Consider the following 26813-nt stretch of genomic DNA (forward strand, 5'->3'; position numbering starts at 1 on the left):
CGCCCCTGCTCCACAGTCCACTTCATCTCCATCGCATACCCCTTACCCTTTTCCCTTCTCTCTATCTTTCCCTCTCCCCCGTCTCGAGTGTTTCTCGTATAATAGCCACAGGTTCACACGAAAGAACCATCTTTTCGAGTAATTACAGAGAATGGACTAGAAGCATTCTTTTGTCCAACATCCCATGACATGATCGTCAACGGAAATCACGAAAAGAAATACAAAGAATCCCTCACTCTATCCACCACAAAACTACCTTTTTCCGGTGTAGGAGGAATTATATCTCTAAACCTCACGAAACCCTGTCCGTTTATCTTTTCAATCTTAGTTTCCACACCTAACAACCTCACATCATCTTCGCTTAATTCCGGTTTATTTCCTTTTCCAACACCTTTCTCTATGACTTCCACCATAGATTTCCCTACACTCATCGGACCATCTGACATTTCCTCTTCCAATTCCACTTCTTGATGTTCCTCTTCTAATGATTCGTCCGAGGTATCAATAGTACTGTTTGATGAGATCTCTTCGATAACTTCGTCCGAGGTATTAATAGTACTGTTTGATGAGATCTCTTCGATAACTTCGTCCGATAATCCTGAGACGATTTTATCTCCTTTTTCTTGACCAGAAGTTTTCCCAGTTTTTCGACGACGGATGGAAGAAGGATCAATCTTCCTAGCTTTTTCAACAGGAATCATATGATCTCCATATCTTTCAATAAATTCTTCTCTTAGATTCCCAATAAGATCTTGAGAATGTAAATCTATGAATGTATCCCTTATCAATTCACTCATATGTTCCACACTCGCCGCATGTGTCCAATAAGAATCATGTACGGAAGCAAAGGTTATACCGTTTTGTTTACATTTATAAGCTGTGAGTAACATGTGTGTAGCATCGAGTGAATGAATGAAATTTGGTGGGAAAGCTGATGCTTGTTTTTGTGGACTGACTTCTGCTGGAGCATTGGGATCACTGATATAAACGGATTGAAGAGCTGTCATCACTTGTTTCTTTGTTGGTTTTCGATATGGTTGAACTACCGGTAAACCTAAAGGTGTTGTCCAAATGACAGAAGTCATCAATTCTTTAGGTAATCGATCGTATAATCTGACGCGACCTTTACTATCGGTTTTGTGTAATCTGATGGAAGCTTCGGCGACACGAGAAGGTGGGATAGAACGAGATATCAGTCGAGCGCAAATGGTAAGGAATTCCATTATGTGTTTCGCACCGACGAAAAGATCTCCAATACTTGAGAGTACCTAGATGTCAGTGACTTTTTCAACGACAACATACACATAATCGAGCAGCTTTTCATGTATCCAAGAAGGACAAGGAAGAAGGAAGAGGATTAGACAACTCACAGCTTTGGCAACATAAATCGAGAGCTGATACAATTGTCCAGGTGGTATATCCGTTCTCAACGATAACTGCTTAGCGATTTGTTCCCTAGCACCGACGAATGTTACTCCATACACAGTAGTCATGACAGTCTGTTTCACTACCTTCCTTTCCAACGGTTCTGTGATGAATTGAGCCATAGGTACACCTACTTTCTTATCCGCCTCGATGGCCTTATTGACCAGATCGGCCACTCCTGTGTAGATATCCGCCGGTCTATCTCCATTCTCCAAGTTGACAGCTCGAGCACCATTGACATCCCCTCCTAAGGCTGCATAATGTTGCATCCCATTGCATGTTCCATCTTGATGGATCGGGAGTGCCGATTCGTACGCTTCCGGATTTTCAGACCTCAGAGCAGCCGCTAGATCGAAACAAGAGGCAAGACACTGCCAAGGATCTTCCGCTTGTAACCACCATCTTTGACCATCTAATGGATTATCGGCAGAATTGAAGATTTCTTTCTCGTGATCTACAGCGAACTGTGCTCGTTCTTCGAAAGAAGCTTTATCGTAACCGTAAACATTCGCCAAGTGAATTTGGAGCCACTTCAATCCAGCCCTTCCCAAGGTACGTTTCTCCCCAAACTGCAAAAGCCCTCTACATAAATCGTCTCCTACAGGGGACAGATGAGGTGGAATGGGATACGCCCGACCTCGAAAGTCCATATTGTGCGGTAGATAAAAGGTGTCGTTCAGATAAGATCGAGCGATCTCGAGGTTGTAATTGAACTTGCAACGCTCCGCATGGTCTTTACGTTGTTGAGCGAGTACCGATCTGATCCTCACGACGTAGGATGTACGATCTTGAGGCTCGGAGTTGTCGGGGTCTGGAGGGACGGGGAAATCATACTGAGCTTTCTCCTGGGAAGCTGGTAAGTCGGCGATGGCATCGCCAGAGTTCCAAGCGGATAATACCACATCGAAAACTTTACGATTGATGGTCCAAGGAGTTCCAGAAAGGACATCCAATCCGTGGAAAACAGGTTCCAGATGACCAGCTTCGAACGCTTTACGTAAGTATATCTGCTGTTCTGCAGATTCTTTATATCTCATAACAGGAACTGCCCATCAGCACATGAATTTTTGAATCTGAAAAGCCGAATGAGCATAACACACCTCTGTGTACCAGATACCCGCCATCATCCTGGGACGTCCAGGGTTTCGGGGGGACGAGCATTGGCAAATGTCTAGGATGTATGACGACGTGAAGACTGTCTCGTGCCAGTCGAGCCGCAACAACCGGATTCAATTTGATGACTCCTAGTTTCTTCCCGTAAAGGTATTCGTATTCGTGTGCAAAGGCCGGTTGTTCCTCAACACTAGCGGTCAGCCATGAACAACGTCATATCTGTCAATCACTCACATTTTCTCCCCAGTGTCTGGATCAGTCGCCTCTCGTACAACCTTAGCTGTGGACAAAAGCGCATCGACCAGGAAACCTCCAAGACTGGCATGTACAAGTGGTGACCACGCGGGTGTCCAAACAGCTTCCAGACCGGTGTCCTTGAGGTCCTGAGATGTACTTTTGTTTGGCCGGTGGCGAGATTGGCCGACTTGATTCCACACTTGCGAGATAAGCTGACGACTGGGCTTTTGAGTCTGAGGATCGATCGTTTTCAGCCACAAAGGTGAGTCAACACCTCCAACTGACTTGATTGTCTCTGCTCTGTACTCGGTTTCTACTGCTTTACCGACGGCCATGATCCCACGAAGCGCTTTCATTCCATCCACGATCCCACCACTCCCGCTCATCCGCATCACCTCAAGGATGGTGATTAACGCCAGTTTCTCCGGTGGGAGGACAGTGAGGTAAAGCAGGAGGTATTGATTCTGCATTCCTGCAGCTTTGAAGCTCGTCGGCAGCACATCCCTCTGATGAGGAGTCACACCTTCATCTTTGGTGGCGAGTACCTTGATCGACTGACGCAGCCTCTCTGTGAGTTCTCCGAGCCATCCGTGCATCCAACTCTGAAGACGTTCGCGCTGGAGCATCTGAGCATCGGTTATCGACGTGTTACGCTGTTCTAACATCTTCTGGGCTGAATGTGCTAGCTCGGCTCTGGCACCTTCCAAAGATGCGCGTTCGAGATCAAGCTGTCGGTTGTAAGGGACAGAAGGGGAGGAGATAGCTGAAAGGGTTTTTCGAAGACTTTCCACTGTGAAGCGCACATTGGTCGGTCCAGATTCGACGATTTGTTTTTCTGCACCTTTTCGACGGCCTCTTCCGTCCGACTTAAGGTCAGCATGACATCATGGGAGAGAAAGAAGGGTTAGCTGCGTACCTCAAGAACAGGGCGAACTTCCTCTACCACTGCCCTGGCCTGCATCTCCCTTCGTTCTTTTTCAAGACCTTGTAGCTGACGGACGGCATCTTCGAGATCGCGAAGGCCTTGACGTCGAGCAAGTTTCTCTAAAGAATCATAAGCCACTGGAAGATCCGAGGGTTTCAAAGCCCCCATGAGCTCTTCGAGGGGTAAAAGCGGGTGGACGAGATATTGTGACATTGCTGTCAATGGTGCTCGGGCTCTGACAAATCAATTTCTCATTTTCATCATCAATGAGAAGACTCACGCAATTAAACCGGCCATCCATCCTTGGTAGATTTTCATACCACCTGCATGTAGTCCTGCGGGTTCACCCTTTCGTCCATGCAAAGCCTCCCATTGCTCTACCAGAGTCCTTGCTCTGTTGAGCCATAACTCGGAGTTCTCTTGACCTGCACCACCCAAGGTGGCCACACCTTCGATCATACGTCCCCAGACCTCTGGATCGGGTATGTGTCTATGTCCGGCCCTAGTGTCGTCCAGGAGCTGCTTGAAGATGTTCCATGCCCTGGGGACAAGTTCCCTCCGCCGGAGACATATTGAGATGATGGAAACGGAATCGAGGACGCTGGTGGTGGTATAGAGATTATCTCGACTTGCACTATCCTGAGAACCGATGACATCTGGGGGTAAAGGGAAGGGAAGTTGAAGTACAGGTGGACGATGGCTCTGGTGAGTTGATTGGGATAATGGGAGATAGGTATCTTCTAGAGGCTCCACGTGAGCGAGTTGTGAGCTAGGGGTGAACAGTGGTGTTGATGGACGAGTGTAGCGACGGAGAACAGATGCCGATGCCAAGGAAGGGAGTGAGATGGTGGTCCGACCTGCAGAAGTGGGGGCACGAGCGGTCACCAGGCGGAGCATGTTGAGATCGATGAAGCTATCAAGCGGGAACCCAAGCGACGAGAGAGCGGTCTGAAGGACAGTGAGTGGTGTTACGAAAGCGAATGATCACGTTTCAGAGTGTGGGGAGAAAGAAAGATAACGTCGAGTATAGGGACGATGAGCAAGGATTTCACAACTTTTCATGATGACCGAGGGCGAAAATCGAAAAGAGTGAGGAGAGCAAATTTGGGTCACGTGACTCAACTGGAAGCGGAAGCAAAACTCCGCTCAAACCGTGTCCCATGACGTCTCTCTACAATCCCCCTCTCGCCGCCGTCCATCAACAACTCATCAGGCATGACCACCTCTCCAGTGCTACAGTCTCTCAGGGAAGCACCTACTCCCGACCGTCTTCTGGAAGTGCTAAGAGACCTCAAGAATGTTCTCATTGGTAATACTTTCAAAAAGGTTCAAGTAGCCGGGGACCCTGCGGTTTTAGACTTGTCAGTAGTGCTTCGTCGACCATTCCGCCACCGTTACTGATGTCTATAGTCTATTCAGTCTCCTCTCCCTCCCGTATGAAACTATAGCCTCATATGATACTGTTCAACTGGACGTTATATGCCAAGCAGTCATCATCATAGGTTCTCTCAGTAATGGCGAGTCAATCTCCTTTGTAGATGGGCGGCAATTCAACTGACTCTCAGTCGGTTCATTGATTATAAAGCCTCTCATAATCGCCGGCGCACCTGATCATCTGGTACATCTCATACATATCATCACCACAGCCTCTCTCCCTCATACTCATACTTCCCTCCTTCTCGCCTCGTCACTACGCGCTTTGCGTAATTTGCTCGTGGCTGTGTCGGACCTTTTATGGGGACATGTGTGGGGCGTTGGGGCTGAACAGAGGGTTGTAACCACGGGATTACTGGGAGAGTCGGAGTTGAATAACAGCTCTGAGAGGGGTAGAGGTGGGAAAGGGAAAGCTTCGGCTGAACGAGGCGTATGGAAGGTTGAGGCGTCTAGGGCGTTGTCGTTGATCTTCGAGGTGAGACACAACTTTTCGCTGCATCTCTATCAGTCACAATCCATTTTGTGAGGGCCATCATGGCATTCAATGAGAAAAGAAGGACAGGACTGATTCCAGCCTGATAATCTTGACACCCTCATGTCAGTCATCGAAAATCATTTCGACCCTCAGATCCTATTACCCCTTTATCAACTCTTCTCCCGTCTCGCAGCGTTACCCTGTAACAGAGATGCATTGGAGAGTTGGTATTCTACTTTCGGACCTAGCGACATACCATACATACTGGATCATGTTCTCGTCACTATCGCCTATGCCACACCGGCTCGACAAGCACCAGGGAGTAGGGCGAACCCGAAGTTGTTGGAAGCTGGACTGGAACTGTTGGCTTCCCTCGTCAAGGGTCAGTTGGGGATAGCGAGGAGTATCAGACAATGGACTTTGGGTCAAGATGATGGGGAGGACGAGGAGCAGATGATAGATCCAAGTTTGAGAGGGGAAGGGAGGGATGAGGTTTTGAGTACTTTGGGAGATATGATCAAGGGAGGTCCTATGGCTGTGAGAATAGCGGCGATGAGTTGGTGAGTTCTTAAGTGGGATCCTCGATCTTGACAACGAACGTCGAAGGGGCTCAAGTGGTTCCCGCGCGAAGAGAAGTTGATGTCCAGTTTGGTCAACATCGTCAAAGCTGATAAAGGGGATACTCCGACCGAGATCATCAGATTGAATGTATACATGCTCACAATCCTTGATGACCTGTCAATTCTCTTCAAGCACGATATACCGGAAGATCGTGTCAAGTTATGTTTTATCCTCGGTGGGTGGAATGTTCCCCTCTACTCTGCTTGCGAATAGTCTTACAATTCGATAGCTGATCCTCAGCCTATCTAGTATCTGACGACTCTCATTTACAAAAACTTGCCTTCGACAGATCTCTCCCCTGCCAAGTCCTAACCATCCTTCACGACACCAACTCGTCCCCTCTCGGTCCAGATGTCTCCTCACGTCTCCTTGAAGCCTCTCTTCTTGCGCTCGCATCCCTGGCGATGCAACACGAACCGACTCGTTCCCTTATAGCAGAAAACGATCCTCCTGTCTTACACATCATCAAAACCTCCCTCTCACATCCTTCCTACGGTGTCCGAGCCGCGGCCTGTCAATTAGCCCGAGCTCTCAGTCGGACTATCGCTATCCTCCGTACATCCCTCGTTGACTCGGGTGTCGGTCAAGCCGTCATCCTCACTCTCAAACGTGAAGTCGAAGCTCACCGTCGACGAGAAGTGGAAGAACGATTAGGTATAGAAGAAGAAATCGGTACTTTGACTGGAAAGATGGGTGAAAGAGCATGGACCGTGGAAGTTGCCGCCACTGCTACAGTGTGTAACCTCGTGGCTGATTTCTCACCTATAAAAGCTGTTCTTTTAAAGGAAGACGGATTATCTTTATTGGCTATGTTGACACATTCGACTCATGTACCACTAGCCATCAACGCTTTATGGGCTATCAAGAATTTGACTTATCACGCTTTAGAACCTTTGAAAGTTCAAGTCACCTCGACTTTGGGATTCAGATCCATCATATCTCTGATGGGTCAGGATACTCCGATGGGTGTGAGAGTACAGGTATTTGAGGTGGTACAGAATTTACTAGCGGAAGCTTCGACATATGAAATGACTAGAGTGGTGGAGGGATTAGGAGAAGGACAATTCATGACTTTGTTAGAATTGGCTCTTCGACCACCGAGAGATAATCTTGTGAGTGGGATTAAAAAGTTAGGTTTGGGGACTTTGGGAGAAGTAGGGATGGGGGAATTAGGTTCTGTGAGAGATGCGAGGGACGCTAGGGAATTGAGAATAGCTGGTTTATACGTTTTGAGTAATCTTGCTTTGGGTGGGGAAAGATGGAGAATGGTAATTGTGAATAAGGTGACGTTGTTGGAGAATCTTTCAGAGGCTTTGGTGAGTAAATTGACGACATCCTTTTGCTCCATATTACATTATCACATCCTTCAACATGACTCCTCAAATGCGTGTCGTCACTTTTCCCTATACTCCTGGTTGACATTTCATCAAACGTACCATTCGATCATCATACAAGTCAACTTATCCGTTTCGTACATCATCCCACATCATCATCTTATATTGGATGATTCTCCCCATGACAAGTATTCACGAACGAATGAAAGTACATGGTAGATATGAAGGAAAGAGAAGAATCACGAGCTAAGTTCAGAACTCCCCATACGAACCTGTAAAATTACCAGCCTTATTATGTTTCCGACATTTGATCGAAAGTACAGGCAGATCCAAAAAACCACGTAGTCAAATGTTGTCTACTTTAGAACCTTACAGACTCAGAGCGCGGGTTGTGGAAATGGTCAATTCAACCAGTCTGGACGTTTGTCAAGCTGCCGTGGGTTTGTTGGACGTTTTGGATAAGGGTAAAGAACCTGGAAGTCCAGTGGCTATGAGATGAATGTGGGTATGGTACTGTATTACTGTGTTGCTAAAACATTCATCACTATGATATCTGCTTATGCATCGTAAGGTCGTACATTTTACTTTCTTATCTATACTCTATTCTGAAAGGGTGCTTTTCACGAAGATTCGTCATGGAGTCCGTTAGAGGAAGAGGCATGAGAGTTGGTGGATGGGTTGGATAGGAATGGGGCCGTGTAGAGATGATGGAGACGCAGGATTTAAATGTAGTTGTGTAGATATGGAAAAGAGATAAGAATGAGATGGGTTTTATTGTATAGATGATGGAAAATGAAGTTTGCTGGAATTACGTTCCGTAAGAGAAGACGATGACAGCGACGGGAAGCCGAGGTCGGGAGAAATAATCAAGAGAGATATTGAACAGATCACAGAGGGTTAGAGAGTGAGAAGGAAGAAAATGATAAGGTTGAGGAAGAAGTCAGAAGGGAAAGGGGAAGGGGAAGAAGGTGAAAAGTTGATTTTCATATAAACCCCCCTAACCTCCCTTCATCCCTACGCATCATCTCGAATTCTTCTGCAGTACTGATATTTAAACGATCATAACCACCAGTACCGGCATAAGGTACAGCTCTAGATTGATATCCTCTTGACTATTACATCAGTCTAACTTTTCTCTTCATCTCCCTCTCCCTCTCCATCTCTCTCTCTGTTTCACATACACACTCTCTGTCTATTTTCACATTTATTCCACTTCTTAAATTCCTTTGTGCTTATGTTTTGCTCTCGTGCACTCGTCCTCATCACAGTTTACCGGCATACACCCGGAAAAAAGTCTTATGGTATCATGGTCTGCAAGGGTAAGATGGAAAACTTCAAACTCACCCGAGTGGAGATACCCAACGTCAAAGCTTCCCATAGGTCCGATTTACGTATTCGTATTCCTAAACAAGTGGATAGGAAACAATAAATGACCGAGAGTAGACTGAACTTAGCCTGGTTCAAGGAGACGTTGTACTGGTCGTCGAGGACTCACAGGATGAAAGAGAATATGAGTGTGAATATGAAAAGACTTTGATCCATCTTGTTTTTTCTTCACCCCCCGGTCGCTCCTATGACCGAGTTCTTGGCTTGACTGAGGTCGGACAGGAGAAAGAATTGGAACATTTTGGGTGATGTCATGTATCTCGAATAGGCGTGTAAAAGGGTAATCAAGGACACGCCTACTTTCTCCGTTATCTCCCAGGGACTAAAATTCAGGGTCTTTGGACCGCCGTTTAACGGGCCGGGGGCTTATGTGCTCGCTCCTCTCTCCGCCTTTCCCCCCTCTCCCTACCCACTCCCAATTTCTCCACTTTTCGCTTTCTCTCTTTCTTCCATACTTCCATCATATTCGACAGTGTCTCCGTCTTTCACACATAATCTGAAATTCCACTCGTAAGACATTGTGTGTCGAAAGAACGACATTGAGGACAAGACACAGGGAGTTGAGGAAAGGAAAGATAGGGAAAAAATGGAGGTCATCTCACCTAGGTCAACTTTTCATTATCAACCTACATTCGATTCATACGATCCACCAGGTCCATCTAACGGACATCATTCACATACCGGTAATAACGGACATGAAGGAATAACTTCTTTCAATCAGTTCGACAACATGAACGGTTTGAACGGTATCAATTCCATGAATGGTTTGAATGGATCAGGTACCAATGATAGAAGTATGAGTAATGGTAGTAATGGACATGATATGTTGGACACTTTATCTAGGTCTACACGTTCAAGATCACCTTCACCTGTTCAAACTAAAAAACGACGTAGACCCAGTGGCGAGAAAAGAGCGAGATGCGCAAATGCTTGTAATAGATGTAAAGCGAAGAAATTGAAATGTTTTCAGGGTGAGAGGGCTGAAGGGTGAGTTTATCCATATCTTTTCTTGTTCATCTCACTTTATATACACCTTTCATGACAGTGGTTATAGCCCACACATTTGTCCACATCACATCATGAGTAACCATGGTGCGTTAGTCGTGTGATGGAGATAACACTTTTGTGATCAAAGGAGGGGACAGACCGGACGGTGCCTGACGAACAGAACATGTGCAGCTTGTGCGAAATCAGGCGCAGAATGTGTATTCGAAACACCTCTTCCTCGTCATGCAGGTGGAGAGAAGTGAGTTTTACTTATTTCTTGTCACTCTATCAATCTTCTATCAACGCCCCTCCGCATCCTTCTATAGAAATTCGTAACAGTGAAGGAAAAGGTCTGACCAAAAGATACGTCGTCGCTCTCGAAGCTCGTATTGCTAAACTGGAATCGGCACTCGCGGAGCTGGACCCGAATCATCCAGAAATCAATGATCATTATAACAGCTCGTTTAGCCCCTCGTACAGGCCCAATGTGGAGGATCTTTCCAAAGAAGTGGGTTTTGTCAGTGTTAACAAATCTGGATCGGAACAGTTCTTTGGGGAATCTTCAGGGTATACATTTACCCGAGTGAGTAGTTCTTCTGGCATCTCTATCATTTGTCTTTCTTCCTCAGGCTGTCCCATACTTCTTGAAGTGAGAGCCAACAAGAGAAATCACACTGAGATCAGATTGTCCACAGTTCCATTCGTCATCCCCGTTTAGCCTTTGACAGTCAGACCAAGCCTGACCCAAGATCTTTAGTTCAAAACTCTTCTTCAGCTCCTCCTTCCCGTTATCTCGTCAATCCCAATCCTCCTTTACCAACACCCGAGGTCTCTGAGAAAATCCTCCAAATGATTTACCTACATATTCAATCCCGATACGGATTCGTCGAATGGCATCGTATTCGCGCATGGCACGCTCGACGTGAAAAAGTCTGCTTCACTCCTATGAACGGTCAAGCTTCTTTCGACGATCGTATCGGTGCTTTCTTCCTTTGGGTCATTTACGCCGTCGGAACTGAATTTGTACCTCGTGAAGCAGCTGGACTCGAAACGGCAGATACGTATCTCGAACAAGCCATGAAATACATCGATTTTGTCATTGCTCCTCATGACATTACCACGGTTCAAGGTCTGGTCTGGCTCATCTTCTACGGTTTCAGAGCTAGTGGAGGACCGAGTATTTGGCATTTATGCGGTTTCGCCATGCGTCTATGTGTAGAACTCGGTCTTCATCGAAAAGTTTCACCAGAAAACGATGTTTTAACCAACGAATTACGAAAACGAGTGTTTTGGTCGGTTTATTGTTTCGATAGACTCATTTGTCTTTCTTCCGGTAGACCTTTCAATCTTATCGATAGAGATATCGACGTGGAGCTCCCGGTAGATGTGGATTGTGATAGTACGGATCGTGCACTCATTACGAATTTACAACGTCAAGCTTCGATGGGAGCACCACTTCCTTATACGGTCAATGGAACTATGACAACGATGACTTCTGCTATACATACTTTACGTTTATTTCAAATTCGTTCCAGAGTACAATCTGCTTTTTACTCTATACATGCTCCTCGACCAACAAGAGAAGAAACGGAAGGTTTCTTAACGGAATTGGAAGAATGGAGAAGAACACTTCCACATGCAGCGTCGAATTTCCCTTGTCAAGAAGAAGATAAATATTTAATGATTTACTTTCAAGCTGTTTTGTTCACTCTTCGTCCAGGTGTTATCCGTGCTACTCCGAGAGATCCTTTATTGATGTTGTGCGCTACTGCCGCTGCCGAGGCATGTGAGGTGAGTCGGGTGTTCCTTTGAAGATAATCCTAAAAAGGGATAAATGCTGATGAGATTAGTTGATACGTAAAGTTCATCAAAGTCCTACGGTGGTACATAGTTTAGTATCACTTTATCATATTTTCATATGTGGTATGACTCTTCTTCACTGGTGAGTTAAATTCTCCGTTGTCTATATCTCATTTTATACATACAGGATTATTTTCTGTACCTACTGCGAGATCTCCTTTTAGACGTCACTGTTATAGTTTGCATGATAGCAGCATGAAGACTGAATACGGATTAAGTAGTGAAATAGTCGTCACTGGTGTGGTCTTGCGGCAAAGGAGGAAATTTGTTGACTTACCAGTTTATCCGTCTTACCTACCGTCATTCCCACTCGTATCTCTGCTCGTGCCATTCGAGCATGTTCTTCAACTCTAGCAATATTCGCTCAACTTTTCCCAGCCGCTATCCCATTCAGAGAGTTATTCGAATATATGGCCGATCAAATTTTATCAGCGGATAGTTTCCCTCCTGGTCAAGCATCTGCCATCGGAGAGTTGTTAGTTGGGAATTTGGAGCCTCTTGCTCAGTGAGTATCCTCCCTTCTTCCCTGTATTCACTCCATCCGATCCTCCCATCCCCTACCTTCTCGATTGATCTTACCTCCCGAATCTTTCCTCCACCCAAACTTTCATATCGCATCGCCATCCTCGTTAATAAACGACAACCGGTCAATCGGTTCAAAAATACTTTTAGCAACTCGTCACTGACATCTTAGGGTATACGACAAGATCAATGGAGGTGGTAATAACCAAAATCCAAGTCCACCACTTAGTAATGTTCCCGAAGTGAGTCCTCCAGGAATTTCTCTCCATCCTCTTTCCAATTACCCAACTCTCCAACCCCTCCATTTGTCCATTTGTCCACTTGTCCATTTGTCCATTTGTCCATTTGTCCATTCATCCACTTTGCACTTGTTCACTCGTTTACTTGTTCACTCGTTCATTCGTTCACTTGTGTACTGGTCAAAATCTTGAAAACGCCATCAGAGTCTCTACTAACTCTCAGCCCACTCTTCCCCCCGTCCAAACCACCGGACCAGAAATGCTCACACCCGGCTCATTATCATCCAACATACCTGCCTCAGGTATGATAACGACTTCTGGTAATTCATTCCCTAATCTCGCCATTGGAGAATTTGCCAATCTACATAATTTTGGTGATTTAGCTTCTTTATTGGATTTCCCTAATGATGGTGGATGGCAACATGATTGGGCAGAAGGATGGCCACAGAAGTAAAGTTGGTTTTGTGGTGTTTGTGGTGACACTTTTCCTGATAACGTCTTGCCCGCCATCATCGTTCTCGATACTGTATAGAAATCTTAGAGATTCTTGGAGAAACCCTGAAGAACGATAGATGGTTTTGTCAGAGTGGACCGATGGTGAGACGATATTGGGAAAACGTAAGGTTTGTGGAGAGAGATATGAGAACCTGTGAGATACGAGATGTGACTTGCATGAGAACTCATTGTTTAGTGGAAAAAATACCTTACGTTGAAGTCTGGGTGTAGGAGGGGGGAAGTTAGATCATTTAGGTGTTGTAGCTTCTTTTGTCTCGGTTGAATGAAGATATTTATTTAGGTTTTATCATTTTGATCGTTATCTTCTCCCAAACGTACTCGTATCCGTCACAGTCACCAAACATACCATCTTATCTAATTAAGAATTAGGTGAATCATCAATGAAAGTCGATCCATCTCGTTTCCATGCTATGGCGCTTTGAAGAACGAGTTTGACCACAGTACGAGTTGACCATGATGGAGTAGAGTAGAGTAGAGTAGAGTAGAGTGAGGTAGAGTGAGGTAGAGTAGAGTAGAGTACTCGTACTGTCCTATAGGGCAGGTCCAGTGACAAAAGTATTCAAAAAATTATATTCATATTCATTACTCGTAATCATCCAAAATTGTATAATACCAATAACTACTTCAATATACACCCAAAAACAAACCAAATATCATCTTACTTGCCAAACATTTGACCCATACTTTGCATACCCACTTGCATAGCTTTAGCAGCAGCGTCCATACTTGCTTTTGCCCTTTCAGGATTAATAGTACCTTTTGGTGAATTTTGTCCTATCGGTAAGAGAAAAGGATGATCTAATAATTGTTGAGCTGTAGGACGTAATTTATGATCAATCTCGAATGTTTGTCTGAGAAGATCTTGTGCATCTGGGGAAACGTCTGATGGGGTTGTTGGTCGAGCTGATGTTCCTATCTAAAGTCATTAGCACACAAATCCCCGATGCCTCTCATAGTGAAGTGAACCAAACGAAGGAGTGAGTGAGAGATTCACCAGGTGCTGAAAGTACAGAAATGAGAGGGGTGGGGATACCGACCATTTGATGGATAAGATGGAACGTTTCGAATATAAGGAAACAAGGAAACGTCTATAAGAATATTATATCGATTGACGTCCAGGAGAAAGACGGGCGAGACTGGAGTAGTGGGAAGATCAGGATGAAGAAAATGTATAAAGAGTTAAACGAAAAACCCCACTCACTCGGAAAATAGCTTGCATCTGTGTCAACTCAGCCCAAGGATGAGTCCCAGTTAACATTTCAACAACTAAACATCCCACACTCCATATATCCGCTTTGGTAGTATGTTTAGTTTGTTTAACAACTTCAGGTGCCATCCAAAATACTGATCCTTGTAAAGAAGCTCGATTACCACCTCTCATAGTACTCATCAAATTATCTTCAGCTTTTTTAGATATACCAAAATCGGATATTTTAATACCACCTTTATTATCGACGAGAATGTTGGCACCTTTTATATCACGATGGATGATACCTCTTTGATGAAGGTAATTGAGACCTAACAGGATTTGACGACAAAAGTTTCGGACAAGAGCTTCTTCGAAAGCTCCATAGTTGTTTAGAAGGGCTGCGACGGAACCACCGGGGACGTATTCAAGGAAAATGTTGAGAAAATCGTCGTCGTGTGAGGAGTCTGTTCGTGAGATTGATTCATGGGTTCGGGTTTGCAGCATGAAGGAGTGTCAGACAGGTCCAATAGAGTTCAGTATTGAGGGAAGGAGGGGAGAGGGGTCGGTGGTGAGATAGCGGGGTGATGTCACAACAAGCCTAGAATATGAGGGAAGGATGGAGAGCCAAGTACGAAGGCGAGAGGAGCAAACCACTCACCCAGATACTGCACAATATTATCATGCTGCAATTCTTTCAACAACACAATCTCCCTCTGAAGAGCAGTCACCATGCTTTGTTTCCTCTCCTCGTTCCTACCTCCCCCCGTTGGCAATTCGACCTGTTTGACAGCCATCAATAAACCCGATTGCGCATCCATGCCGAGGTAAACGGAACCGAATGAACCAGCGCCGATGAGGGCTCCTTTGATCCATTTGATCGAGCGTTTGGCTGAGGTCAGTATACCATTCTCGTGTAGTCGGCATGAATCGATGTCGCTGGCTCTGCCACATGTCCATAAGAGCTAGGGATATGATGGCAACAACGGAGAAAGCCTGATCACACCTACAAGTAAATGAAGAGGAGATGAAGCAGGCCGACACGGGCAGCAGTAGGAAGACCAGCAAGGGTGGGAGTGAACATGCAAAGAGGGATACATCCGTGAAGGCGAAAAATAGTGAGCGGCCAGAGGATAGGGAAGATACACTCACCTCCTTTCGAAGTATAAGCCTTACCGTGATCTTTATCCTCTTCCTCCGCTTCCACAGCCTCCTCCTCCTCTTCCAATTCATCCGATATCTCCTCTTCTTCATCCTCATCCTGCCCTTCCTCGTCTTCCTCCTCCTCTACAAAAGCCTCTTCTAATTCTTCCTCCACAACTTCCTCTTCCGAGCTCGACACGTCTTCATCGAAGACCCTCATACTAGCTCTTCTATTCTCAACCTCGGCCGTAATTTCATCCAAAGTCAACAAACTAGCCGTCTCACTCCTATCCCTTTCAGGCTGACGGAATTGGTCCAATATCGATAATCTGCTCCTTGTACTAGCCGCCGAGTTCCTTCTTGATAACATAATACTCTTCGGTCTTGCCGTCAAACCTCTAGGCGAGAAAGCCTGAAGAGAATCCGACAGACTTTCAGAGGAAGGTTCGAAAGGCGGTAAAAACGGAGGTTGGTTTTGAATACCATGTTTCCCTCTTGAAGATTTGATGGAGGATGCGTCACTTCGACGATCATCAGAGACTGGATCTTCTCCATCAATGGATGGACGACTGATTTGACCGTCGTCATCGGACACCGACATACGTGGCAGAGGTAATATTGGTGCTCCGGAGTTAACAGGTTCTGCTGGCTGAACTTTAAGATGAGAATGAGAAGAGTTTTGATGAGCGAGTGGTGTCGTATCTTGAGACAGCGAAGAAGGAGGTTCTGATTCTTCCGGGATGGTAGCTGCTGGAGGTGGTGAAGCAATAGTCACCGATTTCGAACCTGGTCTACCTGTTCGACGAGGGGGTGAAGCTCTAAGTTCGTCTGGAGGTATTCGTGAAGACAATGCGGATTTATCAGAGACTATAGATGATCGTTTACTCGGTAAAGGTGGCATATCGAGACTTTTTCGAACATCAGTAGCAATGATACTGTTCCTCGGTAAACCTCCCGGTCCAAGACTCATACGTAGCATCGAATGTCGTACCGTCTTTTCGAGATCACGTTTCTTTGTATGAGGGAAATAGTCGAGTAGATGGGTACTGATGAGTTCGCTTGGAGGTCGATGACCGAAGAAGTTATACATTTTCCTTCCTTTTGAAGAGAGGAAACTACCGCTGGAAGGACTTCGGGCAGTGGTAGGTGAAGGAGGTATTTCAGATATTGGAACGCCAAGACCTGACATGACGGATACGGTCGAAGCACGGTTCATCTTCTTGCTACCACCTTTGACAGGAGTTGCCAGGGGATCTTCAGAGAAGGCAAGTCGACCAGAATTGGTAGTGTAGTAAGTAGGGGAAGTGGGGGAAAGAGGAGGTGCTTCGCCGAGGAGTGATTCCATGTTTTTGCGATTTTGAAGCTTTCGAGTTCGACGAAGGACCAAACCACGTTCGCGGATGGCAGAGCCGTCGCGGTGCAGACGACATACTTGTAGTAGGGCGTGTTCGGAGAGTGGTTTGGCTACGAGTCAGCTTAGAGACAGAACTATATGTATGCTTATTGTCCCTTCAGCGTATGCAAAGTCACTCCGTGAATCAACGAGACATCGATACCAATCCTTAAAAACCAACGATTGACTGAACAACCAGAATCAGGGAGATAGAGATGATTCATGAGGCGAGCATACGAGAGAAAACCGCCACGCACCATTTTCCTCCCAATCCTCATCCGTGTAAACACCCCAGCCGTCCACTTCGAAATTCCCTCCCTCATCTTCGCTCTCCGTATCGGTCGTCACGTGCGTCGCAGCTCCCCATTTTCCAAACTTCTTCAACACTCGCTCCAGCACATCAACTCCACTCTGACAACTTGAAACATTCACAGTTCTCGTAGTCCCATCTTCTGCATTTGTAAACTTGACTAATTGTTTTCTCAAATCTTCAAGAGACAGTGGTCCTCCTTGCCCCCCTGCTAAAGAGCCAGAACCTGAAGCTGATGAACCAGATTCTGCAGCAGCTCTTTTCGCTGCGACAGAAGGGAGTACACGTCTTTGGAATGAGCTCCCAGATACAGATCCAGTGTCGGATCCTTGTGCCTGATAAGCCTTCTGAGATTGTTGGGGTGGAGAAGGTGATGCTCTTGTATCATCTTCCCGTCTCGCAGCGAATGGATGAACAGCACCTGGACGTGGAAGCATACCGAATTTTGGTTTCACAGGGCTGATTTGTTTTTTCGTTCCCGATGCGTTGGTATCGACACTCGGAGTTTTGCGATGGACGGGATCTATAGCTCTTGCTGCTACCGCTGGTGTTATTGTTCTATTGGCTGGAGATGGACCTTTAGGAAGTCCATGTTCCCAATTAGAAGTAGGGGTTGAACGACCTGTATCCCTATCCACATGACGTTGAAGAGTTATAGATGATGCGTATTCCGCCGCACTTGATTGATTCAAAGAACTCGAAAATCCTGTAGAGTTCAATTGTGTTGATGAAGAGCTATGACTTGGTTGTTGTTGAGTCGGAGCTGGAGGTAAAGATCTTTCAGCGTAATTAGCAGCGTTGAGATCCCCAACAGGACTAGGAGATCTTCTACCTTGACCCTCCCTCGGTGGTGGGGCTCGAAGGTTGAGATTACTTGTATTCGATCTTGCTGGTGGAGGTACACTTCCACTTTGTGATGGATTCGAATTGGGGAATGTAGCTGGAGTTACGGTAGAAGAAGATGATTGAGAAGAAACGGATGGTCTTTGAATCGATGGAATAGGTCTTGGAGTTGCTGTCGTAGTAGAAGAAGAAGAGGAAGGAATATTCGACGTTGATGCTAAAGATTTAAGACTATGAGTTGCACTTGGTGGATTTCCTTGATATGCTAAAGGAAGTGTTTTACTTGAATGTGGTTGTAAATCCAACGGTGCAGGTCTATTCGAATGGAGTCTTCTATTTCCTCTTTCTCTAATAGATCTTTCAGAATCGAAATCGTTTTCCAAAGGTGGGGTAGGTTGTCCATTCAAACGTAATTCAACTCTATGAGAATTACTCATACTTGATCCAATCGATGGACTTGAGATAGGTGTAGCTTTAGCCAATGCGACACGTTTACGTAGATCTTTTATACCAGCTAAAAGTTTTACCCTTTCACCAACTTTAGCAACTCCAAGTTCTTTCAATGTTATCATGTCCAAGTCTAGCAATACGTCTCCCGTGATATCGTTTCTTTTGAATTGATCGGCGTAATGTGAACAACGATAGATAAGAAGGAATTGAGATATTTCGTTATCACCCCATTGTTTTAGATATTGAGGGAGTGGAAGATGAGGGGGAGGGGTGAAGAGGGGTGGTGTAGGTGCACGAGGATGATGAATGAGTATTCCATTAGGTGATGAAGTTGTACGGTCTAGAGAATAGGTAGAGGAGGAATATGGGTGAGAAGAAGGGCCCCCCTGAGTACGAGGGACGGTAGCCGCCTGATGAGCGAAATGAGGGGAGGTCGGTGTGGTAGTTTGTGATGAGGCTGAAGAGGTGGGAGAGTGGGTTATGTTAGGTCGAAGAGAGGTAGTCATGTTGCGATCTGTGGGTCAGTGGGGGTTCGGGTTTGTTGATGAGGGCAAAGGGTGGGTGGATGCGGGTCCGTCAGATGATCTGATAATCACCAGACCCAGGATAGGGGAATCAAGGACGTAGCACAAGAAGCAGAGGAATGGAGAAGAGATGAAGAAGTAGACATGGATTCACTCACAGAGTATGTGTAAAGTCTGTCAAGGAGACAAAGGTGACACTCGTCGTCAAGGAGGGTGGGTGACGAGGAACGAGCCAAGGGCAGTGCTGAGCGTTGTTAATCGGCTGTACGATCGTGTCGATGAATACCACTGGAACGTAGTTAAGAAGGCACCGTCGGGGGATAGTATGAAGAGAGATAATACGCAGATGAGATGAAAGGTGTTTGAGAGTGAGATGAATGAGTAGTATGATGAACACCAAAGACTGGGTTATAAAGGACACTTTGGACGCACTGATCGTCGTCACCTCTTCAACTTTTGTAAGTTACTCGTACTCGTATACTGCCCCTTGTAGATGTATACTCCAGCTTTGCTTCATCTGGTATGATATCGAGTCGTTAAATGAGTGATACGTCAGCTTCGAGGCCGATCTGGGTATGGAGAGTGAGTCGCTTCGTTATACAACGTGTCATTGAGAACAAAAGGAAAAGATGAACAAACGATCGATTTAAAGTTACGTAGCCGAACTAACTGACTCGAGTACAGGTACCTTAACGGGGTTGCCATACTGAGGAGTCATTTCATGCATAATGAGTCATACATTTCTCCTAACTATGCATATTGAGACGTCCAAGATACGATCAAACAGCTTAAGTTATGCCAATCACAAACCACTAAGCCTTATTCTCTTGCACCTTTTTGGTCAACTGCGGGACGGCCTCGAACAGATCCGCCACTAGACCAGCATCGGCCACTTGGAAAATAGGAGCGTCCGGATCTTTGTTGATTGCCACGATGAGTTTGGATTCTTTCATCCCTGCTAAATGTTGGATAGCTCCGGAAATACCGACCGCAACGTAGAGTTCGGGAGCGACGACCTGGTAGTCAGTCAAGGTGAAGTGCATGAAGGGGATCTCTCATAAAGTTTGGTTATGAAAGAGCAGATTTGAAAAATATCATGGGTGATGACTCACCTTTCCGGTCTGTCCTACTTGCAATGAGTTGTCCGCATATCCAGAATCTACCGCAGCTCTACTAGCTCCCACAGCCGCTCCTAAGGCGTCCGCGAGGGGTTCGATAATCTGAGTAAAGCTTTCTTGACTTTTGAGTGCTCGTCCTCCTGAAACCACTCTGCTGGCGGAGGAGAGATCGGGACGAGAAGACTGAGTGAGTTCTTCAGAGATGAACTTGGTCGTGGCTGGGGTCAGAGATGGTACATGCGACACGATAGGTACCGAGAGACAAGCAATAATGGTTGTTGATGAAATGCTCACAGTCCGAAGATACAGTGTCAACCGACTCAACAGTCGCTGACCCATTTCCTATAGAAGCTTTGTCGAAAGCGGTCGTACGGACAGTCACAATCTTGATCTTGTCCTTTGGAGAAGATTTGACTTTGAGTATGGCATTACCGGCGTAGATTGGACGTGTGAAGGTATCACCAGAGGGTTCAAGTGCGATTATGTCGGCGATCTGTGATGAGTTTTTTTAATTTCGATTATTCTCAATCTCATCTCTTTGACTCGCTCGTTGAATCATCAGACAATTTACCTTACGAGCCGGATACCTCTTCTCTCCAAAGGGTGGAATGGAGAACTCAGACTTGAAAGTGATGGAGGACTCACCATGGATGTATCGAGTAATCCGGCCAGACGAGGGAACACATTCTTCCCCACTGCCGTATGAGCTGCAAAGAGGTGGGTAATGTTCTTAGCGGGTAACACGGCGGCTAAAAGTGGGGCGACATCTGACAATCAGCTTCCTATCCAATCTTCACACTGTAGTACTATCGAAGCTCCTGCGTCCGACCCAAGGATGTCTATGGCTCATAAATGTTGGAGCTCAGATAGCTGACCGATTCTTCTCACCCTACAAGAAACAACAAGGAATATGACGACAAGTAAGATTCTACACCTTCGATCGGTTGGGGCATATGCAACGAAGGAAATACTGTCAAACCCACTTTCAGCAAGTGAATTGGAATAAGCGTCAGAAGATGCAGTGTAAATCTTTGATAATCCTTCAATCCTAATCATCAGTCAAACCCTTCGACATTCCCGACCAGAGAAATGATCATACTAATCTTCATCACCAGCACAACGCGATGTCAATATCAGAGAAAAGACGGTGAAGGAATAGAAGAAGTCAGGAAATCGGTAAAGATAGCACAAGGAGGTATACACCATATGTAGACAAGAGGATGGAGGGAGTGTAGTAATGATTTGATCAAACGTACGTTTTGGCTTGACCAGTGACAGCTTCCACATCTGAAGAAGAACCAACTACTATACCAGCTGTCTGATCATTAGTACCACTTACAGTACTTTCCTTTCATTTCCTATCGTCTAATCATCACGCAATTCTTGAACGTTTTCTCCCATTTCAAAATGATGTGAAGATGAGTTCAGTTCACATTCAAGTAGCCAGCAGAGATTTACACCAGGTGTTTGACAAACTATGAGGATAGGAAAAGACACGAAAAGATCAATACATTACCACCTTGAGAGAAAATGGAGAAATAAACAACAACTCACATCCCCATTCAAAACTTTAGCAGCGGTGATAGCTGTTAAACTTGATTCGTTCAATTTCCCACCTTTATGTTCTAATAAAACTAAAGAAGATGCTAGACGTCTTTGAATGAAAAGATGTCTGGTAAGACGGGGTAAAGTTCGGATGATCATCTTTAAATCTTGAGATTACTTTGGGGTGGTGGAGTGGGTACGATCGTTAAGTCGGCGAATCACTTGACCAGGAAAGGGAGTACGCAGGTAAGGGAACAATGAGATGTGGAGGTGATGTCTTGCTATGAGGTGTCAAGGGTAGACGAAGGATGATGGATGATGGACGATGGACGATGGATCGAATGTGAGAAGGGTGACAAGATCCGGGAGAGAACGGACCGGCCGAAGAAAGCCGGTTCGATCGCTGATTTCGCCACGGTTACTGTACGAGTATTGACAATGAACATGATCATATGACTGGCAAGCGCAGACGTGGGATGGGTATCTCAAAGCGAAGAGTACGTAGAAATGCAGAGGGAAGCAAAAACGAGCTTTACACATGCAAATGTTATCATGGTATCGTGTTGGAACCGCAATATCTCTGCTGCGCCATCCCCTTTGCCTCTCATCGACAGTAGCAAGGTACCAAGGTCACAGCGCCTGACCCGTCTAGGTCTCACGCAACTTATCGTCCACTTCCTTGAGAAAAGTATTCAGTTCCTACTCGTCAAAACAATCTTCATCGAGGGGATGAAGAGAGCACACCTTGTCATCCGGCTCAAACTGTAGTCCATCCACCAATGCATCTCGAGCGTCTTCCAGACGGTCTAGACCGACCAAAGCGCGTGCTTTCCTATTTGTCAGCTTGACGTACCCTATTTTCACTCAATTTACCAAAGCTGAGCTGGAGAGTGCATTGGGATAGTAGAATGCCGAATGATACAGGATCAAAATGCAGATCAGGGGCACATCGAGAAGAAGGGAACAGTACTTAGCAGATAGAAGCGGCGGGAATTGGAGAGATGGTGAGGAGCAGTCCGAGGAGGTGATGAGTAAGAATAAGTCAGAGGAGGTGATGAATAAGAATAAGTCAGAGATCGAGGAAGGAGAGGTATACAAAAGGACAGGCGGCGGAAGAAAAGAGGATATACCTGAAATGACCCTTGGTCCAAGGTCTCTTGATCATCACCACAGCCTCTGCGTCTGCCAAAGCGTTCAGCCTGTTGTCAATACCCCCCTTGATCCACGGGACTTTTGTCATCACAAGGTTCCCTCCAAGTTACTTGAAATACGGACAAGAGTGTAATAGCGACGCGAGAGACGACATGAGAAGGAACAGGATAGAGCCGGTGAGAAGAGGTAGGGGAAATTGATGTGAAAGATGATGATAACCCACCACGCCCCGGCAAACGCAAACGCCGCCGAACGATTACACAAAGCTACGACCACTTCGTCTTTCCCAATAGCCGAAGGTTCCCAAGGAGGACGTGTCAAGGCCATATCAGCGGATTTGGAGTAAAGTTGTATAGCTTGACCAAAGTTGTTGGATTTGAATGCGGTCTATGAGTCAATCTCCCTTTTATAACTACGTCGTCCTCATCTTGCCCTATTCACCCAGGCTCTTCTCCCTGTTGATGATCACCTTCACCCCCAGCTGTCCAACCCAACTTCCTCCACTCTTCCTGTTCTCCTTTGTGATTGGAGTCACAGATCCAGGGGAAGAGACAGAAAGTTGAGGAATGTTGGGATCAAACTTACATTCCCCTGTTCCTTCAACTGCTTAACCACGGTAGCCCTTTGAGGTGGAGGTGGCACATTAGGCGGAGGAGGAACAGCATCAGCCGGTGCAGCCTTCAAGAATTGATGTAGATAATTTAAGCCATTAAAGTCGACATCGCATTTCTCACAATAACTCAACCTATGTTCCGAGCATACCACTATGGTTTGTGTTTGAGGTTGTGTTTTCTGTCCTGGAGGAGCGGGTGGGGCAGGAACGGTTTGTTCGTGTAATGTCCAAGGGACAGGGGAATGGGGTATGGAGTCGAGTAGTATTTGAAGGGCTGGACTGGGTTGGAGTTGTATTGGTGTTTGCGTTGGTTGAGGATGAGGGTGAGGGTGAGAGTGAGAGGGACCTGAGGCAGAAGTTGGAGGACGCATACCTGGCATCATGGCTGCCATCGTGAGGTGAGTAGATGGACAAGTTGCAAGAGGTTGTGCACCGCTAGAGTAGAGTCGAAGTGAAGGAAGGGTGCCACGTGGCAGAAGCTCACAGAGTCTGATAAGCGTAAAACCACGTCAGTTTTCTTGAGCACAGATCTGACGAGCGGCGAGCACCGAAAGGGGAAAGTTGCATGACGTATGATTTTTGCCACCCGACTGAGAGTTGAACCAGCGTGGCGGGTCATTCAACTTTCAAAGGCAACAACAAACCTTGTCTCTCTCTAACCAGGTTACTGAGTGTGATACCCCTCTTACTCCCCGTCATATTATTCTTTTTCCTTTTCACCCTTATCACTCTTTTCTTACTTTGATAGGTGACTCACCTTTTGAGATCTTTGTCGACTGCATATATAAACATGACGTGAGTTATCCCTTCTCATCCTTTTAGACTCCTTGCTGCAATGTAGACACAATGTGGCGGGGAGTGCCGAGTGATTATTATCGAGATGTGGCTCCGCCTCTTTCCCCTATATCCTCTATCCTACTTCCATCTAGTACTGGCAACTAGGCATCTATCTAATTACTATGGACATGTTGCTCGTCTCAATGAATTACTGTGATTCACAGGTTACTCATAACTTGATGAATAGGGGTATGCGATCGCGATGTGATGTGACTCACTCACTTGTAGCTCACCATACTCCGGTTCACTCACAGCCAAACGTAAAGCCGAACTCGTCGAGATCGCCCAAGCTCTTGATATCCCCGATGCGGACGCAAAGATATCAGAATTGGTCAAGAAGATCCAACAACATCTCGATATGAACGAGACTTCTTTGTCCAAGAGTCCCATGTTCAAGGGGTTATACAATAAGAAGAAAACGTGAGTTCCAATTCATCTCCTTATATTTCAACCCCTCCCTACTTAAACTCATAGGAAAAGAAGTGATGACGTTTTAAGAGATTATGCTTATGTTCAGTCACGCAGATAGCGAAACTGATACACCTCTCTCGGATGCTAAAGCTGCCGTCGTCTCTACCGTGGTTAAAGGTCGTAAATCTATCAATAAGGCAATAGATAAGGTGGTTGATGCTGCTGCCAATATTCCCTTACCTGAGACGCCTGTGAATGCGTAAGTCCCATAGCTTCTTCTCTCTTCACCCTTCACTCGGACTTACTTCTTTTCCATTAACCGTTGCTGCATGAGGCCCTAAACTCGCGGGCAGAACCCAGCACAATCCTCGTGTTTGCCAGAAGGTGAAGAGAGGGGAAAGATCGTCACTCATGAACAGAGCCAAAATATCTGAAGTCGCAAATCAATCCATGGCTGTAGCTTTAGCACCAGCTAAGAACCTCTCTGGCGAACTCAGCACCACACTCTCTGGTTGGGGACACTCTGTCGTCAAGTATACAGGACAAGGACAACGTAGGGTTGACGTAGTGGTCCGTGCTATTCGTGATGTAAGTTTCTCATTTTTCTCTCAGACCCTTATCCTTCTTTCTCCCTCACGTGCCATTGTCATACATACTATTGAGTGTTTTTCTTCCCGAATTGATCAACATCTCGGTCGTTGAGCTTGTGGAAGATTACTATGTTCCAGAGCTGACTCTTTAGGGCTTGTCCACACCGGAACATATCGTCCTCGCCGCAATCTCCCTAGAACTCGTGGCTCTTTTCTTCCACGTCGTACAATTCTATGATCATACAATTTGGTTCCCCCCTCCTCCAGGAAGCAAAGGTACCGTCGCTTCTCTTCTTCATAGCGCGTTCGGTTGGGCACCTAGTCTTCAAGTCAAGGTCAGATGGCCTGATGTGCATAGTTTTAAGAGAAGTGGGGAATTGTATTCTGCCGTTGTGTGGTGGTGAGTTATTTTATACATTTACTAAAACTTCGTCCTTTCTCCTTGGCGCCTCATATGTCAATTCTTTTTTTACCTCGGAACGAATAGTGTACAGATACTGAACACGCCAGGTTTTTCTCCACCGTCTTGCCACCTTTGACATTATCAACAGTAGTATCGTTCGTCCCTCAGAAAGGAGTTTCCAAGACGGGTCACAACACTCGGCATGCGGGTGGGTCCTCTCTCCCTCCCCCTCCTGCATCTCCTCTCATCTCCTGCCTTTTTTACCTCCCCCTTCACTCCCCCTCTTTTCTTCACATCAGTATCTTCTGTCACACCTTCAGCCAAAATCCCAACGTTGAAAAAGAGAGAGTTTTTAGTCTGATCTTCAGCCGCTCATCCGCCATCCCCAACAGTTGACCCTCTATCATTCTCCATCTTCCGTCTCGCTCTCTTAGTCTTCCCCCTGACTACAGCCGCACCATCCGCTATGGTAGACGCTCTTGAGATGTCTGGGAATTTACAGGGTCGTGCTCTCGGTGCGGGTTTGTTGGCTGGTTTGATGCTTGCCGATAGACTTGGGGGATTTTAGGTCTTCCCGCATTTGTTATCTCGAAGGATTGCTGTGTGAGGAATTAACCAGGACCGTTCGTCTCGTCTACTTTCTCAAGCAAGGGAGGAAGATAGGGACGGCAGGGTGTGTATGGAATGTGATTGTCAATAAATTCGACTTTAAGAGGGGTTAGTGCGGAACGTATGAGGGCTTCAGGACTGTGTCCTTGGAGGAGGGTGAGGAATTGAGTAAAGGAAGACCCTGTTATATCATCTGCAGAGGGAGAAGGGGCTGAAGGGATATGAGGAGCGTAGATCAGCGTTATGGGTGGGGAAAGAGAGGGATTGAAAAGAAGAGCAAGAGGACAAAACTTCGTGTTATCGTGTAATTAATAATCTATCCTTAGGGTTTTTCTTATCTTGGAAAGTAATATGTTAAATCATGCTCGTGTCGACTTTTTTACATATCTACACTTGAATCTTGTATCAAGCCCCAAATTATCAATTCAACCTCGTTCAAGGTTCTTACATCTACGATTGACTCTTGTATAAAACCAGAATTTTCAAAACCTCATTTACGGTTCTTACTCACCAGATGCGGAAACCTTAAAACAAGATACGGTCCAAGTACGAAGTATGGAAAGGGAGTGTCATCCATGTGACATGATCTCAATGATGATGTGTCCGAACGGG

General features: G+C 45.9%; 6 protein-coding genes across 6 annotated transcripts; 2 read left to right on the forward strand and 4 right to left on the reverse strand.

Annotated features, from left to right (window-relative positions):
* Nucleotides 1–206: 206 nt before the first annotated feature.
* On the reverse strand, nt 207–5667 carry TREMEDRAFT_69156 (uncharacterized protein; the record flags this gene model as incomplete). Its single annotated transcript, XM_007005513.1, has 7 exons — nt 207–1268; nt 1371–2470; nt 2526–2728; nt 2773–3641; nt 3692–3935; nt 3981–4171; nt 5647–5667. The coding sequence occupies 7 exons, from the start codon at nt 5665–5667 to the stop codon at nt 207–209; spliced, it is 3690 nt and encodes a 1229-aa protein (XP_007005575.1).
* Nucleotides 5668–9414: 3747 nt separating this feature from the next.
* TREMEDRAFT_74148 (uncharacterized protein) lies at nt 9415–13359 on the forward strand. The gene is made up of 8 exons (XM_007005514.1): nt 9415–9937; nt 10119–10196; nt 10301–10520; nt 10670–11728; nt 11788–11879; nt 12078–12302; nt 12492–12561; nt 12782–13359. The coding sequence occupies exons 1-8, from the start codon at nt 9537–9539 to the stop codon at nt 13010–13012; spliced, it is 2376 nt and encodes a 791-aa protein (XP_007005576.1). The 5' UTR covers nt 9415–9536; the 3' UTR covers nt 13013–13359.
* Nucleotides 13360–13732: 373 nt separating this feature from the next.
* TREMEDRAFT_32039 (uncharacterized protein) lies at nt 13733–15141 on the reverse strand (the record flags this gene model as incomplete). Its single annotated transcript, XM_007005263.1, has 3 exons — nt 13733–13990; nt 14276–14727; nt 14922–15141. Coding segments are annotated over 3 exons (930 nt in total), but the record flags the coding sequence as incomplete, so codon positions are not given.
* Nucleotides 15142–19631: 4490 nt separating this feature from the next.
* On the reverse strand, nt 19632–21884 carry TREMEDRAFT_71892 (uncharacterized protein). Its single transcript, XM_007005515.1, has 7 exons — nt 21596–21884; nt 21298–21359; nt 21025–21089; nt 20687–20808; nt 20336–20534; nt 20036–20259; nt 19632–19939 (listed from the first exon to the last, which is right to left on the reverse strand). Exons 1-7 carry the CDS (start codon nt 21743–21745, stop codon nt 19736–19738), a joined length of 1026 nt encoding a protein of 341 aa, XP_007005577.1. The 5' UTR covers nt 21746–21884; the 3' UTR covers nt 19632–19735.
* A 443-nt stretch (nt 21885–22327) lies between these two features.
* TREMEDRAFT_23695 (uncharacterized protein) lies at nt 22328–23506 on the reverse strand (the record flags this gene model as incomplete). The annotated part of the gene is made up of 4 exons (XM_007005210.1): nt 22328–22418; nt 22717–22785; nt 22962–23125; nt 23324–23506. Coding segments are annotated over 4 exons (507 nt in total), but the record flags the coding sequence as incomplete, so codon positions are not given.
* A 482-nt stretch (nt 23507–23988) lies between these two features.
* TREMEDRAFT_44531 (uncharacterized protein) lies at nt 23989–26160 on the forward strand (the record flags this gene model as incomplete). Its single annotated transcript, XM_007005303.1, has 7 exons — nt 23989–24146; nt 24417–24608; nt 24706–24858; nt 25019–25187; nt 25342–25589; nt 25700–25800; nt 25961–26160. Exons 1-7 carry the CDS (start codon nt 24142–24144, stop codon nt 26158–26160), a joined length of 1068 nt encoding a protein of 355 aa, XP_007005365.1. The 5' UTR covers nt 23989–24141.
* Between the last annotated feature and the right edge of the window lie 653 nt (nt 26161–26813).

This window comes from Tremella mesenterica (genome assembly GCF_000271645.1).
Source record: "Tremella mesenterica DSM 1558 unplaced genomic scaffold TREMEscaffold_7, whole genome shotgun sequence".
Classification (NCBI taxonomy): Eukaryota; Fungi; Basidiomycota; class Tremellomycetes; order Tremellales; family Tremellaceae; genus Tremella; species Tremella mesenterica.

Coding starts and splice junctions, on each gene's coding strand:
- TREMEDRAFT_71892 (XM_007005515.1), bottom strand. CDS start 21,745: ATGATCATCCGAACTTTACCCCGTCTTACCAGACATCTTTTCATTCAA. Junction 20,809..21,024: donor TTCCAATTCACTTGCTGAAA/GTGGGTTTGACA, acceptor GCTGATTGTCAG/ATGTCGCCCCACTTTTAGCC. Junction 19,940..20,035: donor AAGTAGGACAGACCGGAAAG/GTGAGTCATCAC, acceptor ACTGACTACCAG/GTCGTCGCTCCCGAACTCTA.
- TREMEDRAFT_74148 (XM_007005514.1), top strand. CDS start 9,537: ATGGAGGTCATCTCACCTAGGTCAACTTTTCATTATCAACCTACATTC. Junction 10,521..10,669: donor CAGGGTATACATTTACCCGA/GTGAGTAGTTCT, acceptor TTTGACAGTCAG/ACCAAGCCTGACCCAAGATC. Junction 11,729..11,787: donor CCGCTGCCGAGGCATGTGAG/GTGAGTCGGGTG, acceptor TGATGAGATTAG/TTGATACGTAAAGTTCATCA.